The 21,186-nt window shown below is 30.4% G+C and overlaps 7 protein-coding genes across 12 annotated transcripts in view; 6 read left to right on the top strand and 1 right to left on the bottom strand.

Annotated features, from left to right (window-relative positions):
• Positions 1-1,640, bottom strand: part of LOC108743050 (voltage-dependent calcium channel subunit alpha-2/delta-3-like) — a 12,675-nt gene extending 11,035 nt beyond the window's left edge. Inside the window, exon 1 of the mRNA XM_025977819.1 lies at positions 595-1,640. Coding sequence (XP_025833604.1) covers positions 595-689 — 95 coding nt within the window. The 5' untranslated portion in view covers positions 690-1,640. The remainder of the gene's footprint in view (positions 1-594) is intronic.
• Positions 1,641-1,861: 221 nt separating this feature from the next.
• Positions 1,862-3,326, top strand: LOC108743058 (phosphoserine phosphatase). Its single transcript, XM_018478468.1, has 5 exons — positions 1,862-2,132; positions 2,425-2,559; positions 2,634-2,779; positions 2,921-3,082; positions 3,153-3,326. Exons 1-5 carry the CDS (start codon positions 1,996-1,998, stop codon positions 3,248-3,250), a joined length of 678 nt encoding a protein of 225 aa, XP_018333970.1. The 5' UTR covers positions 1,862-1,995; the 3' UTR covers positions 3,251-3,326.
• Positions 3,327-3,359: 33 nt separating this feature from the next.
• LOC108743057 (protein-L-isoaspartate(D-aspartate) O-methyltransferase-like) lies at positions 3,360-5,982 on the top strand. Of its 2 annotated transcripts, XM_018478466.2 has the most exons (4): positions 3,360-3,840; positions 3,901-4,156; positions 4,981-5,191; positions 5,340-5,982. In XM_018478466.2, the coding sequence occupies exons 1-4, from the start codon at positions 3,741-3,743 to the stop codon at positions 5,499-5,501; spliced, it is 729 nt and encodes a 242-aa protein (XP_018333968.1). In that variant the 5' UTR covers positions 3,360-3,740; the 3' UTR covers positions 5,502-5,982. The 2 variants fall into 2 exon arrangements, with proteins under 2 accessions (XP_018333968.1, XP_018333969.1); XM_018478467.1 differs by lacking the exon at positions 3,360-3,840 and having other exon boundaries at positions 4,070-4,156; positions 4,986-5,191.
• A 1,605-nt stretch (positions 5,983-7,587) lies between these two features.
• Positions 7,588-10,271, top strand: LOC108743051 (UDP-galactose transporter senju). Its single transcript, XM_018478458.1, has 4 exons — positions 7,588-8,280; positions 8,329-8,446; positions 8,506-8,692; positions 9,052-10,271. The coding sequence occupies exons 1-4, from the start codon at positions 8,193-8,195 to the stop codon at positions 9,694-9,696; spliced, it is 1,038 nt and encodes a 345-aa protein (XP_018333960.1). The 5' UTR covers positions 7,588-8,192; the 3' UTR covers positions 9,697-10,271.
• Positions 10,272-11,007: 736 nt separating this feature from the next.
• LOC108743061 lies at positions 11,008-16,041 on the top strand. 2 transcript variants are annotated; one of them, XM_018478472.2, is made up of 2 exons: positions 11,008-11,265; positions 14,460-16,041. In XM_018478472.2, the coding sequence occupies exons 1-2, from the start codon at positions 11,225-11,227 to the stop codon at positions 15,247-15,249; spliced, it is 831 nt and encodes a 276-aa protein (XP_018333974.1). In that variant the 5' UTR covers positions 11,008-11,224; the 3' UTR covers positions 15,250-16,041. The 2 variants fall into 2 exon arrangements, with proteins under 2 accessions (XP_018333974.1, XP_018333975.1); XM_018478473.2 differs by having other exon boundaries at positions 11,008-11,290.
• Positions 12,197-14,312, top strand: LOC108743062. Of its 3 annotated transcripts, none has more exons than XM_018478475.2 (2): positions 12,197-12,353; positions 13,296-14,312. In XM_018478475.2, exon 2 carries the CDS (start codon positions 13,363-13,365, stop codon positions 14,113-14,115), a length of 753 nt encoding a protein of 250 aa, XP_018333977.1. In that variant the 5' UTR covers positions 12,197-12,353; positions 13,296-13,362; the 3' UTR covers positions 14,116-14,312. The 3 variants fall into 3 exon arrangements, with proteins under 3 accessions (XP_018333977.1, XP_018333979.1, XP_018333978.1); XM_018478477.1 differs by lacking the exon at positions 12,197-12,353 and adding an exon at positions 12,869-13,101; XM_018478476.1 differs by lacking the exon at positions 12,197-12,353 and adding an exon at positions 13,141-13,235.
• A 288-nt stretch (positions 16,042-16,329) lies between the features above and the next one.
• Positions 16,330-20,905, top strand: LOC108743059. 2 transcript variants are annotated; one of them, XM_018478470.2, is made up of 16 exons: positions 16,330-16,558; positions 16,612-16,809; positions 16,869-17,010; positions 17,068-17,246; positions 17,306-17,452; positions 17,509-17,723; positions 18,086-18,254; positions 18,310-18,551; positions 18,682-18,777; positions 18,856-19,399; positions 19,484-19,714; positions 19,774-19,902; positions 19,959-20,223; positions 20,281-20,345; positions 20,510-20,678; positions 20,731-20,905. In XM_018478470.2, exons 1-16 carry the CDS (start codon positions 16,460-16,462, stop codon positions 20,811-20,813), a joined length of 2,973 nt encoding a protein of 990 aa, XP_018333972.1. In that variant the 5' UTR covers positions 16,330-16,459; the 3' UTR covers positions 20,814-20,905. The 2 variants fall into 2 exon arrangements, with proteins under 2 accessions (XP_018333972.1, XP_018333973.1); XM_018478471.1 differs by lacking the exons at positions 16,330-16,558; positions 16,612-16,809 and having other exon boundaries at positions 16,963-17,051; positions 17,110-17,246.
• Positions 20,906-21,186: the final 281 nt, after the last annotated feature.

The following is a 21,186-nucleotide window of genomic DNA, read 5'->3' as shown; positions in this document are numbered from 1 at the left end:
TTTCATTATCATAGTTAAATAATGTGGAGACCAGATTTGAGAATTATAAAACATTATAGGTCTTACCAGGGTCTTGTACATATAAATAATAGTGTCAAACTTAAATTTACTGGCTGATCTAATTAAAAAACCTAGGATTTTAAAGGCCTTGTTAACCGTATTTTGCAATTGAATATCGAATTCAAAATTCTCTTGAAATATTATACCTAAATCTTTTTGTTTTATAACTCTTCCCAAGGAAATATTGTTTGCAAGATAGTTAGTTTCAAATTTATGACCTCTATAAAAAGTTAATACCGAACATTTTTCAGTATTCAAATGATTCAGTATTATGATTATATTTTTATGAAGTACCTGTAGATTTAAGAATAGCAAATGATGATTTCTCAAAATGTTACCGTTATTAAAGTAAATCCCTAAGAAGAGTTTAGAAATCAATAGTAAACAGACTCTCAGGCGCCAGAATACAGCATCCAAAAACTATGACTGTTTCAACAAGCAATACAAAAAAACAACAACAAAGTAAAAATTATAAAAAATAGTTTTTAAAAAGTATATATGTCTATCCACATAAAATTAGTAATTACTACTTACGTGTTTCTTAATTCCGCGTGTGTTAAATCGTAATTATAACACTTTTTTAACAAAACACCAAAACAAAAAACAAATAAAAAGGCACGAATTTGCATTATAAAGGGTTTTATAGTCTTTTTCCAAACACATGCGAGCACGATTTCGAATTTATTTAGGTCTTATTCTTAAACCCCACAAATCTCCGGCGTTTGCGCGCTGGAATCTTAAAAATGAAGCTTCCTAATTAATTTCACTTTATTATTCTCTTCATCTCACTACAACTCTACTGTTTAATCGAACAGTTGTAGTTAAAAATAAAAAATCCAGTAATAGGTAATTTTGGCAGATATGTACAGCAAACAAAATTAAAAAGGAAGACACGAAAAAGAACACCGGACCGGTTATTGGTTTATAAACCCAAAAATCTTTATAGAAATATATATATTTCAGTTTTGTAATAGAAATACACATAAAAATACATTTTTACATTCAATGTTTTGTTTTCCTCCTTGGCAGCCCTCGTGCTGGGTCTCACGATTACTTTTACCGTTAGTACCATTACTTCATATATTTTTACTAGCCAATTAACGTAGTACTTTCGCAACACCCAGTAATTATTAGTAAAATAATTATGTGAAATGATTTATCACCATGGCTATTTTCAAGTGAATATGCTGTTGTTGGTTTAAAGTATGAAGTTACGATTTCTTTATTTGGTTTTGCCTTAAATCTGATGATCACGTTAGTAAAAATTGTTATTTATGTAAATTCATATTTATTAATCCCCTCGTTGTTCTACAATATCTACGCCGCTGTATAATAGTTTAAGTAATTTTAATTATGCATGTAATGTCATTTCTATATCTCATTGTAATGTATTAGTGCGTTAATTTTATTTTTAAATACCTAAGTGATTCTCCAAAGGTTGTCTACTAGAATTACAAAAACATTTCGCGTACAATAGAGTAATTAATTACGGGATTAAAACTGATTATATCTATAATTAATAAGTTGGTGCTGCAATACTAGATTTTGCAACCACAATTTTAGGGAAAAACTGTAGGAATCTATTTTTTTTACATTACATAAAACAACAAACTGATAAAGCACCTATTTATTTTTGTTCAAAACAGAAAAACACATTTTAATACTTATCGTTAGCTTACCGACCTTGAACCATGTGATCTTTTATCGTGCATGTATATGTATGTTCGTACATATATGTTGTAATAACATATAAGACGCAACAGTAAAAGATATGTATAAATAAGTATTAATTGTAAATTCATTATACTAAAAGGCATCTCCAGCGGCTTCCGAATATTCAGTTGCATACTGAGCATTTGTTAGCAGTGGCGTTTTCTGCTTAATTCCCGATAAAGAATCAAGTTTTGTGGAAAGTTAATTTCATCAACCAACACAATGTCGAGCGATGAAATTCAAAACGTCTGGCGCCAAACTGATGCCGTGTGCTTTGACGTAGATTCTACCGTAATTCAAGAAGAAGGAATTGACGAACTAGCAGGATTCTTAGGAAAAGGAAACGAAATCGCTCGACTGTGAGTTTCTCTTTCATATACACATGTTTAATAAATTAACTTTTACACTAACAACAACCATAACAGATCTTTGCAATGATCATTGATCATCTGATTTTATTCAGCGATTGTAAAAGAGTAACATTATAAATTAGAAAAAATGTTCTAATTAAATATTTAGATATTTTAACACAAAAATTAAAAAACCTAGTAATAAGAATTAAGAATTAACTAATGATTTCCAGTGGCGTACTGTCAGGTATAAGCCGAAGTGTTTGTTTTTTATAAATAGTTAATGCTTGTACTTTTACAGAACGAGAGAAGCAATGTCCGGAGACATGACTTTTCGTCAGTCCTTAAACATAAGGCTGAACATCCTTCAACCGACATTAGTACAAATCAGAGATTTTGTAAGAACAAAACCACCGACTTTAACACCAGGAATAAAGTACGCACAAGCACATTATGTATTCAACAATTAAGAAAAAATTAAATTTAAAATATAAGACATCGCTTTTTTAGAAAACTAGTCGATGTTCTTCATTCCCGAAATGTTCCTGTATTTTTAGTTTCCGGTGGCTTTAAATGTTTCATATCCCCAATAGCATCCAAACTCAATATTCCAATAGAAAATGTATTTTGCAATCGACTGAAATTCTACTATACAGGTAGAACGAATTAGTTATTAACTACTAGTTGTTCATATTATGTAATGTACTTTGTTTCATCAACTTCATTCAACTTATTGCTGTATCCTGAACTACTACTATGAACTTTATTTTATTCTACAATTCCGTTCCTTTTTAAAGGAGAGTATGCTGGGTTTGATGAAAATGCGTTCACATCGGAAAGCGGTGGAAAGGGGTTAGTAGTTAATTATCTTAAACAAACTTTTGGATTTAAAAAGCTTGTCATGATCGGGGATGGAATGACCGATTTGGAAGCATCGCCTCCTGCTGATGCATTTATAGGTAAAATTAGAAATATTTGTAATATCGTAATGTACAACAATACTGTAAGTTTTAATCGTATTTGTTTAAGGCTATGGCGGTAATATTATTAGGGAAAAAGTCAAAGCCAAGTCAAAATGGTACGTGACGGATTTTAACGAGTTGATAGGTCTCCTTAAAGAAAAGTGAAATATGTAATTTTTAAGGTGTAGGTGACTGAAATCGTTGTTAATATATTTTGTTAAATAAATTTGCCTTTTTGTTAGTTATTGTTTTCTCCGTAGTAATACTCGGACGCTCCTATTCCCAAAAAATTCTCAAACAGCCGCCATAGGGTTCCGCAGCTTCTGCAACCGATGACAATAATTATCTTCGACTCATCAGATTGAAAAATTCGTTCTCCTACGTCTAAAATCTTAGAAATCAAATAGGAACCGCCATTTTTACGGACAGCCATAAAAAAACTATGAGTACCTTTTTTACCATTTTGCTATAAAGCCCTAAAATGTCTAATTTTCTTCTATGGTAGTATTATGATACTCTGTAGTTGACTCAGGCTTGCGCCTGATGTCACTGTCAGCTGTTCGATCAGCTGTGTTTGTACGTAATTGTCATTAAATTGTCAAATTATACCATTTTTTATCGCAAAGTCGTAAATATCTGCATTATTAGAAAATTTATGATCACCAGGGCATTTTCGTTTGTATTGTGCTTTTACCAATTTATGGCTTGGAGATCGCACGGAGCAAATAATGAAGATTTGGTCAGGCAATTGAGATGTATGTTCTTGATAATATATCACAAACAATTCTTGATCATTGCGAATGCTTATTTTACAGCGCATAACATCATTAAAAGTGATGTGGTAGAAGAAACTATGCTGAAAGTTGATAGGGGTCATTACTGTAAAAATAATCCGTATATCGACGAACCCCGAAGCATTGGTTATGGGGTAACCATAAGTGCTCCCCATATGCATGCTCACGCTTTAGAATTGCTTAAAGACAAGTTAAAACCTGGCGAAACAGCTTTAGATGTAGGTTCTGGGAGTGGGTACCTAACTGCATGCATGGCCATAATGTTAGGAAAAGATGGGTAAGTCAAGGCCAATAAATAAGATTTAAAAGATGTAAACTATTTAATAATTAATCTATAATACATAATATTAAAGCTTAGCAAATAAACATTCTTCCAAATTGGTCAATTACCACTAAGAACTGAATCATTAACTAAGACTGTATCTACTGTCCCTAGACAGTGTTTGATTAAATGATACAAACGCGTAATGAACGCCATCTATAGAGTATGTGTGGGACTCAAAAATATTTGACAAGATCCATAAAGATATCAACTTAAACTAAACCCACAACGAAGCTACTATTCGCAACCAAACAGAACTAAAGCTTCATAAAGCGCGGTTAAGATTCTATTGAAACCGTCATTCGTAAATTGCTATTTCAATTCCATTTGTTTTCGTTAGCAAATCTTAGATACTTCCGATAGATTAGAGAACACTTACAGTCTTTATACAGGGTTTGATGAATCACAACAAATAACTTAGTGAACACGAATTCTATCAAAAAGATACCCTTTATAAGATTCAAAAATGTTCGATAAGGTCCATAAAAAAATTGACTTATTAAGTTTAATCCGCTGCGCAACTACCCCCTACCCTACATGGTACACGTAACCAAACAGAACAGAAAGTTCATAATGGTCTCACTGGATATTCCTCAGCACTCCGGAACTTTACGCCATGTATTTTTTGTTTTGTTTGGTTGTAGCATTTATCATGAGTTTATGGACTCTGTGATAAGCCTGTCCATGGCTCCATGTACATAATTTTGTTCACAACATTAAATATTGCAAATTAGACTACGTAAAAAGTAATTTTTACGATGTGTGACTTTTTTTACTAGAGTAGCTGTGGGAATTGACCATATAGCTGAATTGGTTGAAATGTCTAAAGAAAATATGAAAAAAGGAAATCCAGACTTATTAGAGTCTGGAAGAGTTAAATTGATGGTAGGAGATGGTCGTAAAGGTGTACCAGAATTTGCCCCGTACAATGCTATTCATGTTGGTGCTGCAGCTCCTAAAGTTCCGGAAGTTTTAATAGATCAATTAAAGGTTGGCTGCATTTGTTTTTCTTTTTTATTAGTTAACCCACTACAAATAATTATTTGCAAATGGTTTTATCTGCCCCATCAGCTTCACATTTATGGTTTATACCAATATTTAAGGTAATTAAAGGTAAACGTATTATCTTTAATTCAAGGTGGGGGGTCGCCTTATAATTCCGGTTGGCCCATCTCCTGGCTATCAACAACTGGAGCAAATTGATAAAATGGAAGATGGTACTATACAGCGTACACCCCTGATGGACGTTTTGTATGTACCTCTTACAGATGAAGCCAGTCAGTGGCCGAAACATCAGTGACTAAAAATTTTAGGGCTTGGCGCCATCACCCTAGTAGCATTGATTATTAGTTCGAAGTTATTCTCACTATTATAATATTTATTTTTTGAAACTTGCATGCTATTTTAACCTGAGTAACATTTGCAATTTTAATTGTTTTAATTAATTTATTTTATTTATTTCCGCTGTAATTTAATAGGTAAAAATAAATCAGTTGTATGTTAAGATAGGTGAGCACAAAACAATTGTTTCTGTTGAAGCAAAATTTCATATGTATTTAATAACACATTGTGCATATATAAACTTAACAGAGAATGTATCCTTTAATTAGTTCCGTGTCAATTACGTATAACAATTGTTTGTCTTCCTCATTCATTGTAATTGTATTAATATTTTTTTAAGACGACAAATTATTTATTACAAATGGATATTTGAATTTAGTGCTGACAAGTCGGAATTGTATATTTTCTAGTCATTGTGTATTAAATTGTTTTTAAAGCAGTATGGATTTTTTCTGATTAGTAAGTATTTCAATTTCAAAACCTAGTCACCTAGTAATTTCATTTTTTGTTTAGTTTATTTTGTATACGTAAGCAAAAATGATGCGGCAAGTACCTATTTGAAACCGCACTTGAAGGACTTTGACACCATTAGATTGTACGCACTTCTTTACATAACTATCACTTCTAGAAAATTAGAAAATATGTTTCATCTTTCTGTAATTTCACGAGCGCCTTTTTATTTCTAATTTGTATCATATATTTTGATGAAAATAATGCCGGAATGTGCCTATTTGACACAGCACTCGAAAACCGTTGGCACCATGAGATTCTACGTACTTTTTTACATTATTATCACTTCTAGAAAGTTTGTTAATATCTTTCATCTTTCTATAATTTTACGAGCGCCTTTTTATTTTTAATTTGTATCATGCCGGAATGTGCCTATTTGACACCGCACTCGAAAACCGTTGGCACCATGAGATTTTACGTACTTTTTTACATTAATATCGGTTCTCACAAGTTAGTAAACACCTTTCATCTTTCTGTAATTTCACGAGCGCCTTTTTATTTCTAATTTGTATCATATATTTTGATGAAAATAATGCCGGAATGTGCCTATTTGACACCGCACTCGAAAACCGTTGGCACCATGAGATTCTACGTACTTTTTTACATTATTATCACTTCTAGAAAGTTTGTAAATATCTTTAGTCTTTCTGTAATTTCACGAGCGTCTTTTTATTTCTAATTTGTATCATATATTTTATTGAAAATAATGCCGGAATGTGCCTATTTGACAGCGCACTCGAAAACCGTTGGCACCATGAGATTCTACGTACTTTTTTACATTATTATCACTTCTAGAAAGTTTGTAAATATCTTTAGTCTTTCTGTAATTTCACGAGCGTCTTTTTATTTCTAATTTGTATCATATATTTTATTGAAAATAATGCCGGAATGTGCCTATTTGACAGCGCACTCGAAAACCGTTGGCACCATGAGATTCTACGTACTTTTTTACATTATTATCACTTCTAGAAAGTTTGTAAATATCTTTAGTCTTTCTGTAATTTCACGAGCGTCTTTTTATTTCTAATTTGTATCATATATTTTATTGAAAATAATGCCGGAATGTGCCTATTTGACAGCGCACTCGAAAACCGTTGGCACCATGAGATTCTACGTACTTTTTTACATTATTATCACTTCTAGAAAGTTTGTAAATATCTTTAGTCTTTCTGTAATTTCACGAGCGTCTTTTTATTTCTAATTTGTATCATATATTTTATTGAAAATAATGCCGGAATGTGCCTATTTGACAGCGCACTCGAAAACCGTTGGCACCATGAGATTCTACGTACTTTTTTACATTATTATCACTTCTAGAAAGTTTGTAAATATCTTTAGTCTTTCTGTAATTTCACGAGCGTCTTTTTATTTCTAATTTGTATCATATATTTTATTGAAAATAATGCCGGAATGTGCCTATTTGACAGCGCACTCGAAAACCGTTGGCACCATGAGATTCTACATACTTTTTTACATTAATATCGGTTCTCATATGTTAGTAAATACCTATCATGTTTCTGTAATTTCTCGAGCGCCTTTTTTCTTTCTAATATATTTTGTATATTTTAATGGAAATAATGCCGAAATGTGTCTATTTGACACAGCACTCAAAAACCGTTGACACCATGAAATTCTACGTACTTTTTTATACAATTATCAGTGTTTAAGGCTTAGTAAATATCTTTCATTGCCGAATAATTTAAGGAGCGCCTTTTTATACTAATTTTGACCAATCTTTCGGGAAATTAATGAGGCCATTTTTGTGTTTAATTTATTTCATAAATTTTATATTACTTCACCTATCGGTACTGTAGACAGATTTTGTTAAGTCTCAAATTAAAAATCTGTATTCACTAAAGAATATGTTCAAACATGATAATTAAAGCTGTGAAGTTATATTTAAATCAAAACAAGAAACATGAACTGCAAGAGAGGGCAATACTAATGTTATCAAACGAAAGGCAGGAAATGTTTATTTCATTTTTTATTTACTATTGTTAGCAAGTTAAGCAATGTTAAACTGTAACTTAAAAGATAACATGAACATAAGTGGGGTAACCATGGAAAGGAATGGATATTTTTAGACATAAAAATGTAATTAACTGAAAGAAAGTGATATTATTTACAATTAAATTTTACAATGGTGGAGGTTAAGTGGAAGGTACTCTTCCCCAACAAAGTCAGTGTTTTGGTTTTCATATTTTATATAGTGCTTTTTGTGAATCAAGGTAATTATAGTAATGAAGCTTTGCACGGGTGATAATTAAATCTTTCAGGTATCCTGGTAACAGCTTCCCAAAGTTTGGATAATAATTATAATTATGATATTGCTGCAGTAGTTCTCTTAACGGAAGCTCTCAAATTATGGATTTGTACACTGCTATATTGCAAAGAGTATGTTTCTACAATTAATGGAGTCGTTCACAAGAGATTTTATAATTTCTTTTTTCCAGCAACTCTATTTCAAATCTTTTTCATGCTGTACTTAAAAGTAGGAAAGTTATGGGACTGTATTTTATTCCAGCATTCTTATATTGCTTGTACAATAATTTATCATTCATAGATTTAGCTGTGTTTGATCCAACTACCTATTATTTGATGCTTCAATTACGAGTTGTTGTTACTGCGGTATTATTCCAGGTAATTTTATAATTTTTATATGATTATAACGTTCCTCAAATTTAAAAAATGCTCTATATAATATATTATGTAACTGTTAAGAGTAATATTTGTAAATAGAATTTATCAAACGTGGACTACCTACTCTATGTGATAAGCAAGTTTTTAATGCATCATCAAAAGGATGTCCTTAGATTGCCACATACGATTCATTTTAAACTGTGATAAGCTGACATATATCGCATAGATTCAGTGTTTTATGTGAAATGAAATTACAAAGTAAAATTTTGTTAGATTCGATTTCAAATATTTTAATTGTAAATGATTTAATTACCTAATTCTTTTGTCCTTTTAAAATAGTTTTTTGTTTTCTTTTGCAGCTTATATTTAGAAAAAAGCTTACAACATTACAATGGATATCGTTGCTTTTATTAACATGTGGATGCATGCTAAAGCAAGTGAATCTCTTCAACTGGGAGACCGGAAGCAGAAATGAACATAAAAAATCATTTCACTTAAATTTTGACCTGTACACAATTTACATTCTAGTCCAGGTTTTTTGTTCTTGTTTAGCTGGCGTTTATAATGAGTATTTGCTTAAAGAACCTGGAGCTACAGTTGATATTTACATACAAAATATCTTTATGTATTTGAACTCAATTGTTTGTAATAGTCTTTTATTACTTATCGAAGGTAATATATTGAATGTATTTACGTGGGAGAGTTTGAAAATAATCTTCGAATACAAGGTGGTTCTAGTAATGGTTAATAACGCTGCAATAGGAATAATTACAAGCTTTTTTCTGAAGAATTTAAACTCAATTTTAAAGACCTTTGCAAGTGCATTGGAACTTATTTTAACGGCTGTGTTTTGTTACATTTTATTTGGCATTCCAATTTATGTAAATACTGTTTTGTCCATCTTAGTTGTAATGGTAGCAATTGTATTGTACTCTCAAAATCCAGTACTGAATGTTGCAAGAAAAAATGACAAAGAAGATGAACTACTTATGGAAAAAGTTTAGCGATGATAAGGTGTATTTATTGTAAATATATTTATTATATATATTTAATATTTTATAAATTAGTTCAACATTCTACAATCTATAATATTCCTGTGCAATTTAATGCTTATGTTCACTGTCAGTGTCAACCTGCTCTCATTATAATGAACAAGTCCAAATTAAATAGTAATGTTAAGATTGTAACAGTATAGTATAATAGGAGTTTTACACTTTTTTAGTTTTATTAGAGGAAACTTATGAGACCATACCTCTTTTTACCTTTGGTTACTAAAAAAGTTCGTATAAACAGGGAAAGAATGGAAAATATATTCTTGCTCGATAGTGTGATTTAATTATGCTAGAAGTCACTGTATATCTCAATAAACTAAACCTTCGTCTATAGAAACGAAAGTTCAATTATCTTAATTGCTATTTCCCCGTTGTTTTTGGACAATTGTTGTAAATATTCGGTACTTCCCCAGTTGCATTATCTGGAACAATACGTGAACAAATCTATAATATGAACAACTGTTATATTTTTTCGATTCACACTTTCGCGTGCCTACTGTAAATATATTTAATTATTATTTTGCGTTNGGCATTTTTCAAGAGATCGGTGGACAAATTTTAGGTTTTAATAGAACTTTTGTATTAGTTTCAACAGACGGAGTTCAATATTTTATAATTAATGATAAACTACATATTAATCAAGCAACAGTGAAGCAATATCTTAATGCTTTTGAAGAAGTATCACTTAGTAATGTTAGTGCTGTATCAGACATAACGTCAATGAATATGCAATGGTCCAAAAAGTACATAAGTTTCTTTTAAATATTTCTAATTTTATACTACCAGATATATGCACTTTTAGTTTCTCTAGTTTATTATAAAAACAGTTAGTATATTTTTTTGCATTAAATTAAAAAAAAATTGCTTTTATAGATGTTTAAAGGATTGCAATGGCGATTTAAAAACAGCTCTCATTACTCAGAATAGCAAATGGGATGGAGTAGACTTTGACGACGAATGCAATATGAACACTGATTAAATGTTATCTCTTTTAATTGTGTTTATTTATTGTTTTACGCAACCAAAGAACAAAAGGTACCAAAAAAAAAATCAGAAATAAAGCTGTTTTACATAGTACCATTTTTTTTATTATATTAATTTATAATCAAATTCGTCTGTTTGAAAAATTTAAAACAGTAGTACAGAAGGAAATCATAAATGACAAATATTTCATAAAAGTTTTTTTAATTAAGTAAAAGATGTTATCAATTTTTTGTTTGTCTGTCGGTACGGGTTAGAATTCAAAAGGACTTAACAAGCATAAAGAGGAGATTGCCAAAACTCGTCTGGGCTACTTTTTATAGACAAATGAACAAAAAAATGTATCAATATAAATTAATAACTAAAATTAGTGATAAGTGACGTCAAGTTTACTAACGATCGGTACTTGATATTAGAATCAAGGAATACGGAAGTACACTTAAAAAGTTCAGTAAAACATTATTGTGCGTTTATCGTGAAGTGTAACAGGAAATACAAGATGTTTTTAATAAGCTATATTAAAAATTATACCTATCACATGTTAGTTTTTGGACAAATACTATAAGTATTACATATTATTTCAATAATTTTTTAGATATAGAAATATAATATACGAAAAAACATGCATTCTAGTATTAGTAATTTATATTAATTACTCTTTTAGTTACATATACTATAATAAATTATCGGTAATATTTACATTATAATTATTTCAAGCGTCAGCTAAACATTTGTTACAATGATTTATTAATAATTTCTGAACAATTACGGGCGCAATTTGATTAATTTTTATATATAGCATGTACAATAATTGATAAGGATGGCGATATGACTGATTATTGATTTCAAAGTCCGAGTGTATTTAAGTTTGTCAAATATAGAAAATTTTTCTCTACCTATACCTGTAAAGCAAAAAAATAAGAATGTTATCAACATATCGAGATACCAATTGAATATCAATATCTTCAGTAGTAATGGAGTTCGTACGATTTAAATTGAATTGTACCTATTTAATAAAAATTATACAGGCCAAACTGATCGAACTTTTAAAAAAAGGAATGGCGAACATAAAAAATATTTTACATGCAAAATAAAAAACATATTATCAATGAAGATTTCATTGTTTTTTATTTATTGATGAATAAGTTTCGTCGTTAAAATCATCAACAAACGATCTTTTTAAAAAATCAATTTCAATTTTATGTATTGATATAATCAGGGACGGATTATAGGTAATAATCTATGTGAAGACCATATAATTTTATCGTTTTTATAATTTTTAATGAAAATAAACTGTAACGTTCAATATTAACTCGATACTGGTTCTGTATTTATAGCAAACTATTATGATATTTGATTATTCAGTTCTTGGTAAAAAAAAGTTGTTATAGTGGTAAACCTTAATTGTTATAAATAGAAATAATTCGTACAAATTCGTCCTTAATCGTTTATAAAATCGTTTATAAATACGAAAACGGTTGTGCAGTAAATGTTGCCGTTTTACCGGAGTTCAAATGCAAATCCAGTACACAATATACATATAATTTTTTACAACAAAACGTCCTACACCACGACTTTAATAACTTGTCCATGGTCACTGCCAAACCGATTCTACTGGAATAGAAAAGGTAAGTCTTTAATATTTTCTAGTGACACCTAAATGTATCATACAAAATAAAGAAAAACAATGTTCGAAATATGTTTCTTTGAAACCTAAACTCATGAACAACCAAAGTTTAGATATATTTTTTATTAAAACAGCACAATCTGTATATGTATATGTATTGTGGCTCCACCAGTTGGATATATATCTGAACCCTTTAGTAGTTTCAAATATCATTGGGGCATTGGCTTAATTAATGTTATGGCGTTAATTAGTATTAAAATTTAAGAACTTAACCATTTGGAAAAGATTTTTTTGTATCAACACAATTGCAATTTCTTTCTTTTGTTTTTCTCATTTTCTTAAAAAAGATAATAAGTAAATATCTTAAATCGTTGCGAAATCTCAAAAAAAAAAACAGTGAATCACTATGTTTATCAAAAATATATCTGTTGTTTGATAATTGTCTCGCCACGATAATATAAATGGAATTAATGGATATCTTGTGACAAAAAAGAAATTCAAGATAGGGTATTCGTATGGTTGTTATTAATGTATGATATGATTTGCATAAGTACGTGTTTTTTATTCAGTTTAGTTAAGCTCTTTGAAACTTTTGTGACTCATCTGTGTCTAGACCTGAATTAATGAGTTTTTTGCTTCTTACTCTAAAATATTAACACAAAGTGATATAGTCGTATGTTGAAATTGTTAGGTATTTTGCAAAACATGTAATGTATGCAGATCATATAAACATCCATAAAGTAATTAATGTATGTATACTACTTAATTTTAACGGCAAATTACATTATTAAAAAGTTCTATGATTAGAGTGTGTAATTATGCAGTAGGTTGAATATAATAATTAAGACAATATTAAAAAAAAAACATTATTTTTTGAAATCTGGTAATACTTTGAGCATATTTTATTTGATTTAAAATTAAGACATTCTAATTTTCGTTTCAGAATATTCCCCAAAAGAAGTTATTAAATTTGATAAACAATAGTTATCTAAATACTATATGCATTAAGAATGACTTCCAAACAAAGAAAAATTATTGGAGGTTGGAGCCAAGTTCTTACACGAAAACCGTTAGAAGAATTCAGTGTGAATATATACGGAATGGTTACTAATTTGGACACACTTACAACAGGAGCTGGTTGGAGTCCAAAAAAAACCACCGCTCCAAGATTTGAAGGCTTCGACTCTGTTAAAATTCTTTGGACATACGGCGGGGAAGGCTGTTCACCTTGCTCAAGACCAGCTACTTCCGATGAAGTCAATAGGATAGTTCAAGTAACTCAGAATAGCAAATGGGATGGAGTAGACTTTGACGACGAATGCAATATGAACACTGATAATATTATTGAAGTCATGAAAAGCCTTAAGAATGAAGGGAAAGAAACAAGTTACGGTTTTATTGCTGGCTGGGATTACAATAATCCAAACAATGGCTCAAATGGGAAAAAACTAAACGAGAACGTTAAAAAATTAGCTTGTTCCGGTGTTTGCGATAAACTCGTCCATTATTGCTATGGCGCCGCCATGTGGTCGGATGAAGACATCAAAAACAATGTTAGGCAAGCTCTTGAAAGAAGCATCAATAATGGGATGCCAAAAGAAAACATTATTCTAGCTTTGACGTCAGCAGGATTGAACGATACGAATCTAAACTATTTTCTGGACGCGATCGTTGACATTGATGTTGGCGGTCTTTTTATTTGGGCTTATCATAATCTCAGCAAGCAGCAGAGGAAAGCAATACTTCAGAAATTACCTCAGTGATAGTAACAGTAACAAAAATTGAAGGATGTGCTTCAAAAACTATTTCTAATATGTTATTTCAATATAATTCGTTTATAAGTCGATAGGTTTAGTTAAAGCAATATTTTTAAGATGTAACAGCATCTCTATGTTATTTATAAAATATGTTGTACTCAACTTCCAAACATTGAAAATAAATTAATGGTTTTTGTAATGAATGAATTTGTTTTCTTGGTGACTGTGAAAAAGCCATCCGCTTTATTTTTATTCGCGTAAATTTGTGAAGTAATTACTTTCATAAAGTTTATTCTTATTCTTTTATTTGATTATTTTTCTTATTCTAATTCTTCATTTGCTTTATTTAGAGCAATAGCTGCGTTTTCTATTTGTATAATCGGAATGGTTAAAATTCTAACAACTACAAACCCAAAAATTATCGGTGGTTGGTCCCAAAGTCTGTCACAGAGACCTTTAGAAGAATTTAGCGTTAACTCATATGGTATGGTGACCAATTTAAATAATTTTACTACTGGTAGTGGTTGGAGTCCAAAAGAGACCTCAGCTCCACAATATGGTGGTGTTAAAATCCTTTGGACATATGGGGGGGAATATTGCTCTCCAATTTCAAGGCCTGTTTCTGCAGATGAAGTGAGTCAAATAGTTCAAATGACCTTACAGAATGGCTGGGATGGGGTTGACTTCGACGACGAATGTGGTATGAACATTGATAATGTAATTGCCGCAATGCAGGGTCTTAAGAAAAATGGAAAACAGACGAGTTATGGGTTTATTTCCGGTTGGGGATACAACAATCCTGAGAAAAATGATAATGGACAAGAATTTAATGATAAAGTAGCGAAATTGGCTAGATCAAATTTCTGCGACAGAATCATTCACTATTGTTATGGAGATGCCATGTGGTCAGACGTTCACATTGCGGCTAATGTAAGATCGGCATTGAAAAGGACCATCAATAATGGAGTGCCTAAAGAAAAAGTTTTTTTGGCGTTGACTACAGTTGGCTTAAATTTTGAAAATCTTAACTACTTTTTAGACGCTATTTTTGACTTTGACATTGGTGGACTTTTTATTTGGGGATACAACGACCTCGTTCCAGAACAACGCCAGTTAATTCTTGCAAAGCTAGCACAATAATTATATATTTGTAGTTACTCAAATATTTAATGAAATAGCTGTAAAGATTTAGATACTAAAAATTGGTTGAATATATGTGTGTAATCAGACAAACAAGATTTTTTTCAGACATATGATGACCATTAATTTTAATACATATTGTTCTGGTTTCTTTTTTAAGTGATAGAAATGTAGTTTAACTTCTTCACATTTAACATTTCCTTTCTCATTTATATTTAGGGGTGTCGTTTCCGACCCTTGATGAAATTATTCAACGACAAAAGGAATCCCTTGCATTCGAACTAACTCCCCAATAAAATCCAGCACATGGTTATCACTTGTCAAAGCTTAGTAAATACCTTCCATTTCCTAATGATTCCACGAGCGCCTTTTACGATTAAATTATTTTGTATATTTCAGCTAACATACTGCCGCAAGGTGCCTATATGACACCGCACTAAAAAACCCTTGGCACCACGAGATTCTGCGTATTTTTCTACGTAGTTATCACCTCTCAAAGATTAGTAAATACCTTCCATTTCCTAATGATTCCACGAGCGCCTTTTACGATTAAATTATTTTGTATATTTCAGCTAACATACTGCCGCAAGGTGCCTATATGACACCGCACTAAAAACCCCTTGGCACCACGAGATTCTGCGTATTTTTCTACGTAGTTATCACCTCTCAAAGATTAGTAAATACCTTCCATCTCCTAATAATTCCACGAGCGCCTTTTACGATTAAATCATTTTATATATTTCAGCTAAAATATTTCTGGAAGGTGCCTATTTGACACCGCATTAGAAAACCTTTGGCACCACGAGATTCTGCGTATTTTTCTACATAGTTATCATTTCAATTTCTTTAATTTTTAATTATTGATTACTATTCATCTATCAAAAAAGCATGATGGCCGACAACAGCAACAATTAGAAAAGAATGATGGCCGACAACAGCAACAATTAGAAAAAATGATGGCCGACAACAGCAACAATTAGAAAAAATGATGGCCGACAACAGCAACAATTAGAAAAAATGATGGCCGACAACAGCAACAATTAGAAAAAATGATGGCCGNAATAGTATTTTATATTTTTGATGAATTTAGGTTATAAACAAATAAATGATAAGGAGCCATATAAGAAGTCGTTAAAATACGTAGAGGTTTTTAAAAATTAAGATAAAATTACTAATTATTTAGTTGAACTAACTTTACCACAAAGCAATTATGGGAACTGCTGTTTTAAATGAAGTTGACATTACAGCAACTCACCTAGATAAATACAAGAGACTTATTGAAAGCACAAAACACTGGCATAAGTTTATTGTAAGTTTTTCTTTTGTTCGTTATTTTATTAAAAAGTTTTGCTTCGTTTTCAGATAACTAACTCAGCAAGTATAGATAGAAATATCCTACTGGATTCTGTTTTACGCACTGTATTTCCGAATGAGTTACTGCCTCTGCATTTTAAAAAGGAGTATATAAACAGTCATTTTTTAGCAAGAAATTGCAAAAATGCTATAGAAGAGTTATACAATAAAGGACTAGTCATCCCAGATCCAGTTCATGGAGGAATGGTCTGTATTGCTGCGAAAGCATCAAATGTTATGTAGAATACTATTGTTTTAAATTTTAGCTTAATGTGACAATTATTTTGGGTTTTAAAAGGTTGTCTGATTTAGACTTTAATTACTATGAGAATATCACAATGGTGATTCATAAAAGGTATAGTAAGGTTGATGGTACACTAAATTTATCAAGATTTCATGAGGATCATGGTACGTTTATCATAACAATGATGGATCATTTTTGATATTTGGTAAAATTGTTTATAGAGTTAACAGAGTATTTCCCTTTATTCCAACCAAGTATTTTAGAGGGTGTATTAAGGATATGCAAGGGCATTAACATAAAAAATTTAAATTTATCTGAAAATAGAATAAGCCAATTGAAATCCCTTCTATCAATTTGTAAATATATGGATATTAAAAAATTGGATTTGAGTAAAAACATGGTATGTTTACAAATCTTAAAATTGAAATTATTGATGTAAAATTTTCTGTGTCATTCCAGATTAATACATTTGAGGAATTACAAGTATTAAGGAACTTTAGTAGTATAGAAGAAATAATTTTAAAGGATAATCCTTTTTGTGCACAGTACGATGAGTACAGTTACGTGAAAGCAGTATTAACTGTACTACCAAACTTAAAGAAACTGGCAAGCTGTTTTATTTTATTGTCTTGGCACTTTTTAACATTTTTTTAGAATTTCAGGACTTTCTAAGAGTTCAAAAAGATGATTTGTTATCCTTTAAAAAAAATTATTTGTGTTGCCCCGAGGGCCACGATTTTGTTGATCAGTTTTTAGATCATTTTTTTATTTTATATGACAAGCAAAGATCATCTTTGAGAGACATGTATCACTTAGGCGCCACACTTACAATTTCTTGCCATTACAACAAAAATAAAGAAAAATATGAAGATGCAGAGTAAATAAGTATATAATCAGTGGAATAGAAAGTGATTATAATTGTATTGTACAACTCAAAATATTTTAATCGAAATAGTTAAGAATGTCAGTATCATTTCCACAACATTTAGTGAACATAAAATATTTGATATTGAGACCTTTTTAAATTTGCAATTTTTGCATCCCTTTTCCTTTTGTTACAGAAATAACAACGCTTCAAACTTTTATCATTAAAATCGCAAATATGAGTTCAATACTTTGGAATTCTGTAGCAGCTAATCAGATATGCATGTAATATTTATTATTACTTTCTGTTTCACTAGTTGTTCATGATTAGAAAGTTAAATAAGTAACTAGTCGTTAATTAGGTATTTTTTCTAGTTTAGAATGCTACACAAGTTTTGCAAGAAATTTGAAAACCCTTTCAGGCATTACAAATAGTTATGATAATATGTTTGTGGGTTGTGATAATATTATGGCAGTTCTTTGTCAGTTACCTCCCACAAATCACGACCCTTGCTCATTTACCGTTGATTTGGTTTCGTTTAACGTAAGTGTGATTCTATTCCGTTTTGTTTATTTGAAGATTTATTACATTTTTGCAGTACAACTTTGCAATGGTAATGGTAACAGGCATTTTTCAAGAGATCGGTGGACAAATTTTAGGTTTTAATAGAACTTTTGTATTAGTTTCAACAGACGGAGTTCAATATTTTATAATTAATGATAAACTACATATTAATCAAGCAACAGTGAAGCAATATCTTAATGCTTTTGAAGAAGTATCACTTAGTAATGTTAGTGCTGTATCAGACATAACGTCAATGAATATGCAATGGTCCAAAAAGTACATAAGTTTCTTTTAAATATTTCTAATTTTATACTACCAGATATATGCACTTTTAGTTTCTCTAGTTTATTATAAAAACAGTTAGTATATTTTTTTGCATTAAATTAAAAAAAAATTGCTTTTATAGATGTTTAAAGGATTGCAATGGCGATTTAAAAACAGCTCTCATTACGTTTAATGAGCTTTTTCAAATAGATGAGATTCCAAAACAAGCATTTGATAGGTAGGATTAATGTTAGTTTTCTTCTTATTGTATAAGATTTTAAATAAGTTATTAATAATTAACTTCTTTTTATTGTAGGAGTTTATTTTCGATTGATTCCATTGAATTTAATTTCAAAAATAAGTTAGATATTGCGAAAAAACCATTAAAGACTAGCATTAGCATATTCCAATCAATAGACTATACACCCAACGACTTTGTATGCAGTAAGGACCAGAAGTCTAAGGATAAGGAATTCTATCTCATTTCCTCAAATAATCGAAATAAAAAAATACAATTAATAGACGATTTACAAAAGCAAAATGACACTTTTAAATTGGCTAGAAAGAATTTGGATTTTAAAATGAAACAAGTAAACGATGCCAAAAGAGCTGTGTACATTAGCAATAACGAGGATAAGGATATACCAAGACATCAGGGAATTTATTCTCCAAATCCATCTGAAAAGAACACTAATTTAAATGACAAATACATAACACCATTTGAGCAACAGAAAGTAAACTCGCAAAAATTGAATCAGACTGTAGAAGGCTTAAAAATGAAAAACAGGAATGAGTTAGTGGATCATAATTTTGATTTTGAATGTTATAATGAGAGTGGCAATGATAAAGATTTTAACCAGGTAAAAACAAGGAGGTGTCTTTAAAAAAATGCTGTTTGGAAGGGATTATTGATATTATATATTAAATAAAATGTTATTTTTCAGAAAAATGTAAATCCAAGACCTTATGCCAAAAAGTCAGTTCCCAAAAACCAAAATTTCTTACCTAAATATACAAACATTTCCTATTTTAAGAATGTGAACAAATCTATGTTTGTAAAAAGTGATGTTAATAATATAAAAGTTACACAGATAAATCAAAACCTGCAGACACAAAAGAAATTTGCTAGAAATGTGAAAACCCTATCGACACTTGCCAAAGCAGCTTATAGAAAGGTTCAGTAAAGTAACTTGCAGAATTATAAATAGTTTATTCTAACTTTTGTGTTTTTTAGCTGCAGAGAAGATTGGTAGGTACAGATTGGAAAAAAAACTATGCAGTTGACCATTCTAATTCAGTTGAGCGCTATCGCTCTAGGACAACCTTTAGACTAAGTTATCTAGCATATTCTGTATATGTGAATGTAAATAATATGTTTATGTATATATACACAAAGTGTTAATCTTTTTCTCGTTGTAGTTAGTACACAAAACACGAGATAGAGTGGGAAGAATTTTCAACATTAGTTTTAACGACCTGTATCTGATTTATAAAAATTTTATTCGCCAACCTTACGGTAATAGTATACAATTCGAAAATCACGAAAGGATACAATTTTTTGGTGTTGCGAATACATCTGTTTCATCACAAGCTAATGTACGCCTTTTTTCCACTAATAGCGTAAACTCGATTTTGAGCAGAGAAACTAAAATAGTTCCAGTATCATTACCCTCTTGTTTGTATGGTAAGTATGTTACATGGTATTAAAAAGAAAAAAATTAACGTAGTGTAATTTTTTAAGGAAATATTACTGGATCAGTGCAAAATTCTTTTGTCAGAACTAGCAGAAAAAAAGAACGCATAAGGGTGAGTTGTTAAGTAAATTATGTGTCACTGTAGGATTTAAGTTAAGAGTTAATTAGTGTATCAATATTAAGCTCCATCATGTACATGGGTCTTTATTCAACCATCAAAGTCAACCGAATATAAAAAAATATTTATTTTAAGTTAATGTTTATTAAAAACTTTAGCAAGGCCGTAAGCGAAGATCTTTATTTCGTCAGACTGAAAGATTGAAAAAATTGAAAGAAAGTGAGAGCAACTCCAACTATAAAATAATTAATAATGAAGTTTGGGTACAACAAGGACCACTTACTTGTAACAAGTACACGGAACTATATTCCTCATGGAGTTCTAAAGGTATGACTGAATTTTAAACTGATTTTGATTGATTTATAACATCAAATTTTAGAAAAACAAAGCGCAAAATCATCGCAATCGAAGAAGAGCGAAGAGAAGAGAAGAAAGAAGAGCTACCCTGTAAAATATGCGTGAAATACTAACTAAGGCTGGACAGTAATTTATATACCTACTTACATTTGTTAAATAAATATGTAATTGTCACAAAATACTTAAATAAATAGATTATGTAAGCACCTACTTATTTTTTTCTGACTTGCAAATATTTTATACCATAGTACCAACATACATTTTTATCCTTATCCTATATTAAAATTTTGAAAGTATATGATTCCCTTAACAAATCTGCAAAGAGCTTTATGACAAAAATAAAATGGTAAGTATATAAAATTAATTTTTGTTTATTATTTAAGTAACGTGTGATGTATAATATATAAAATAAAAAGATTTTTTAATCTGATTCTCTCTCGCCCCCCACCCCTCACCTACGACGAATGATTTTTGAAAA

The sequence above is a fragment of the Agrilus planipennis genome, unplaced genomic scaffold, assembly GCF_000699045.2.
Source record: "Agrilus planipennis isolate EAB-ADULT unplaced genomic scaffold, Apla_2.0 scaffold410, whole genome shotgun sequence".
Taxonomy (NCBI): Eukaryota; Metazoa; Arthropoda; class Insecta; order Coleoptera; family Buprestidae; genus Agrilus; species Agrilus planipennis.
This window is presented reverse-complemented; position numbering and strand designations above follow the sequence as displayed.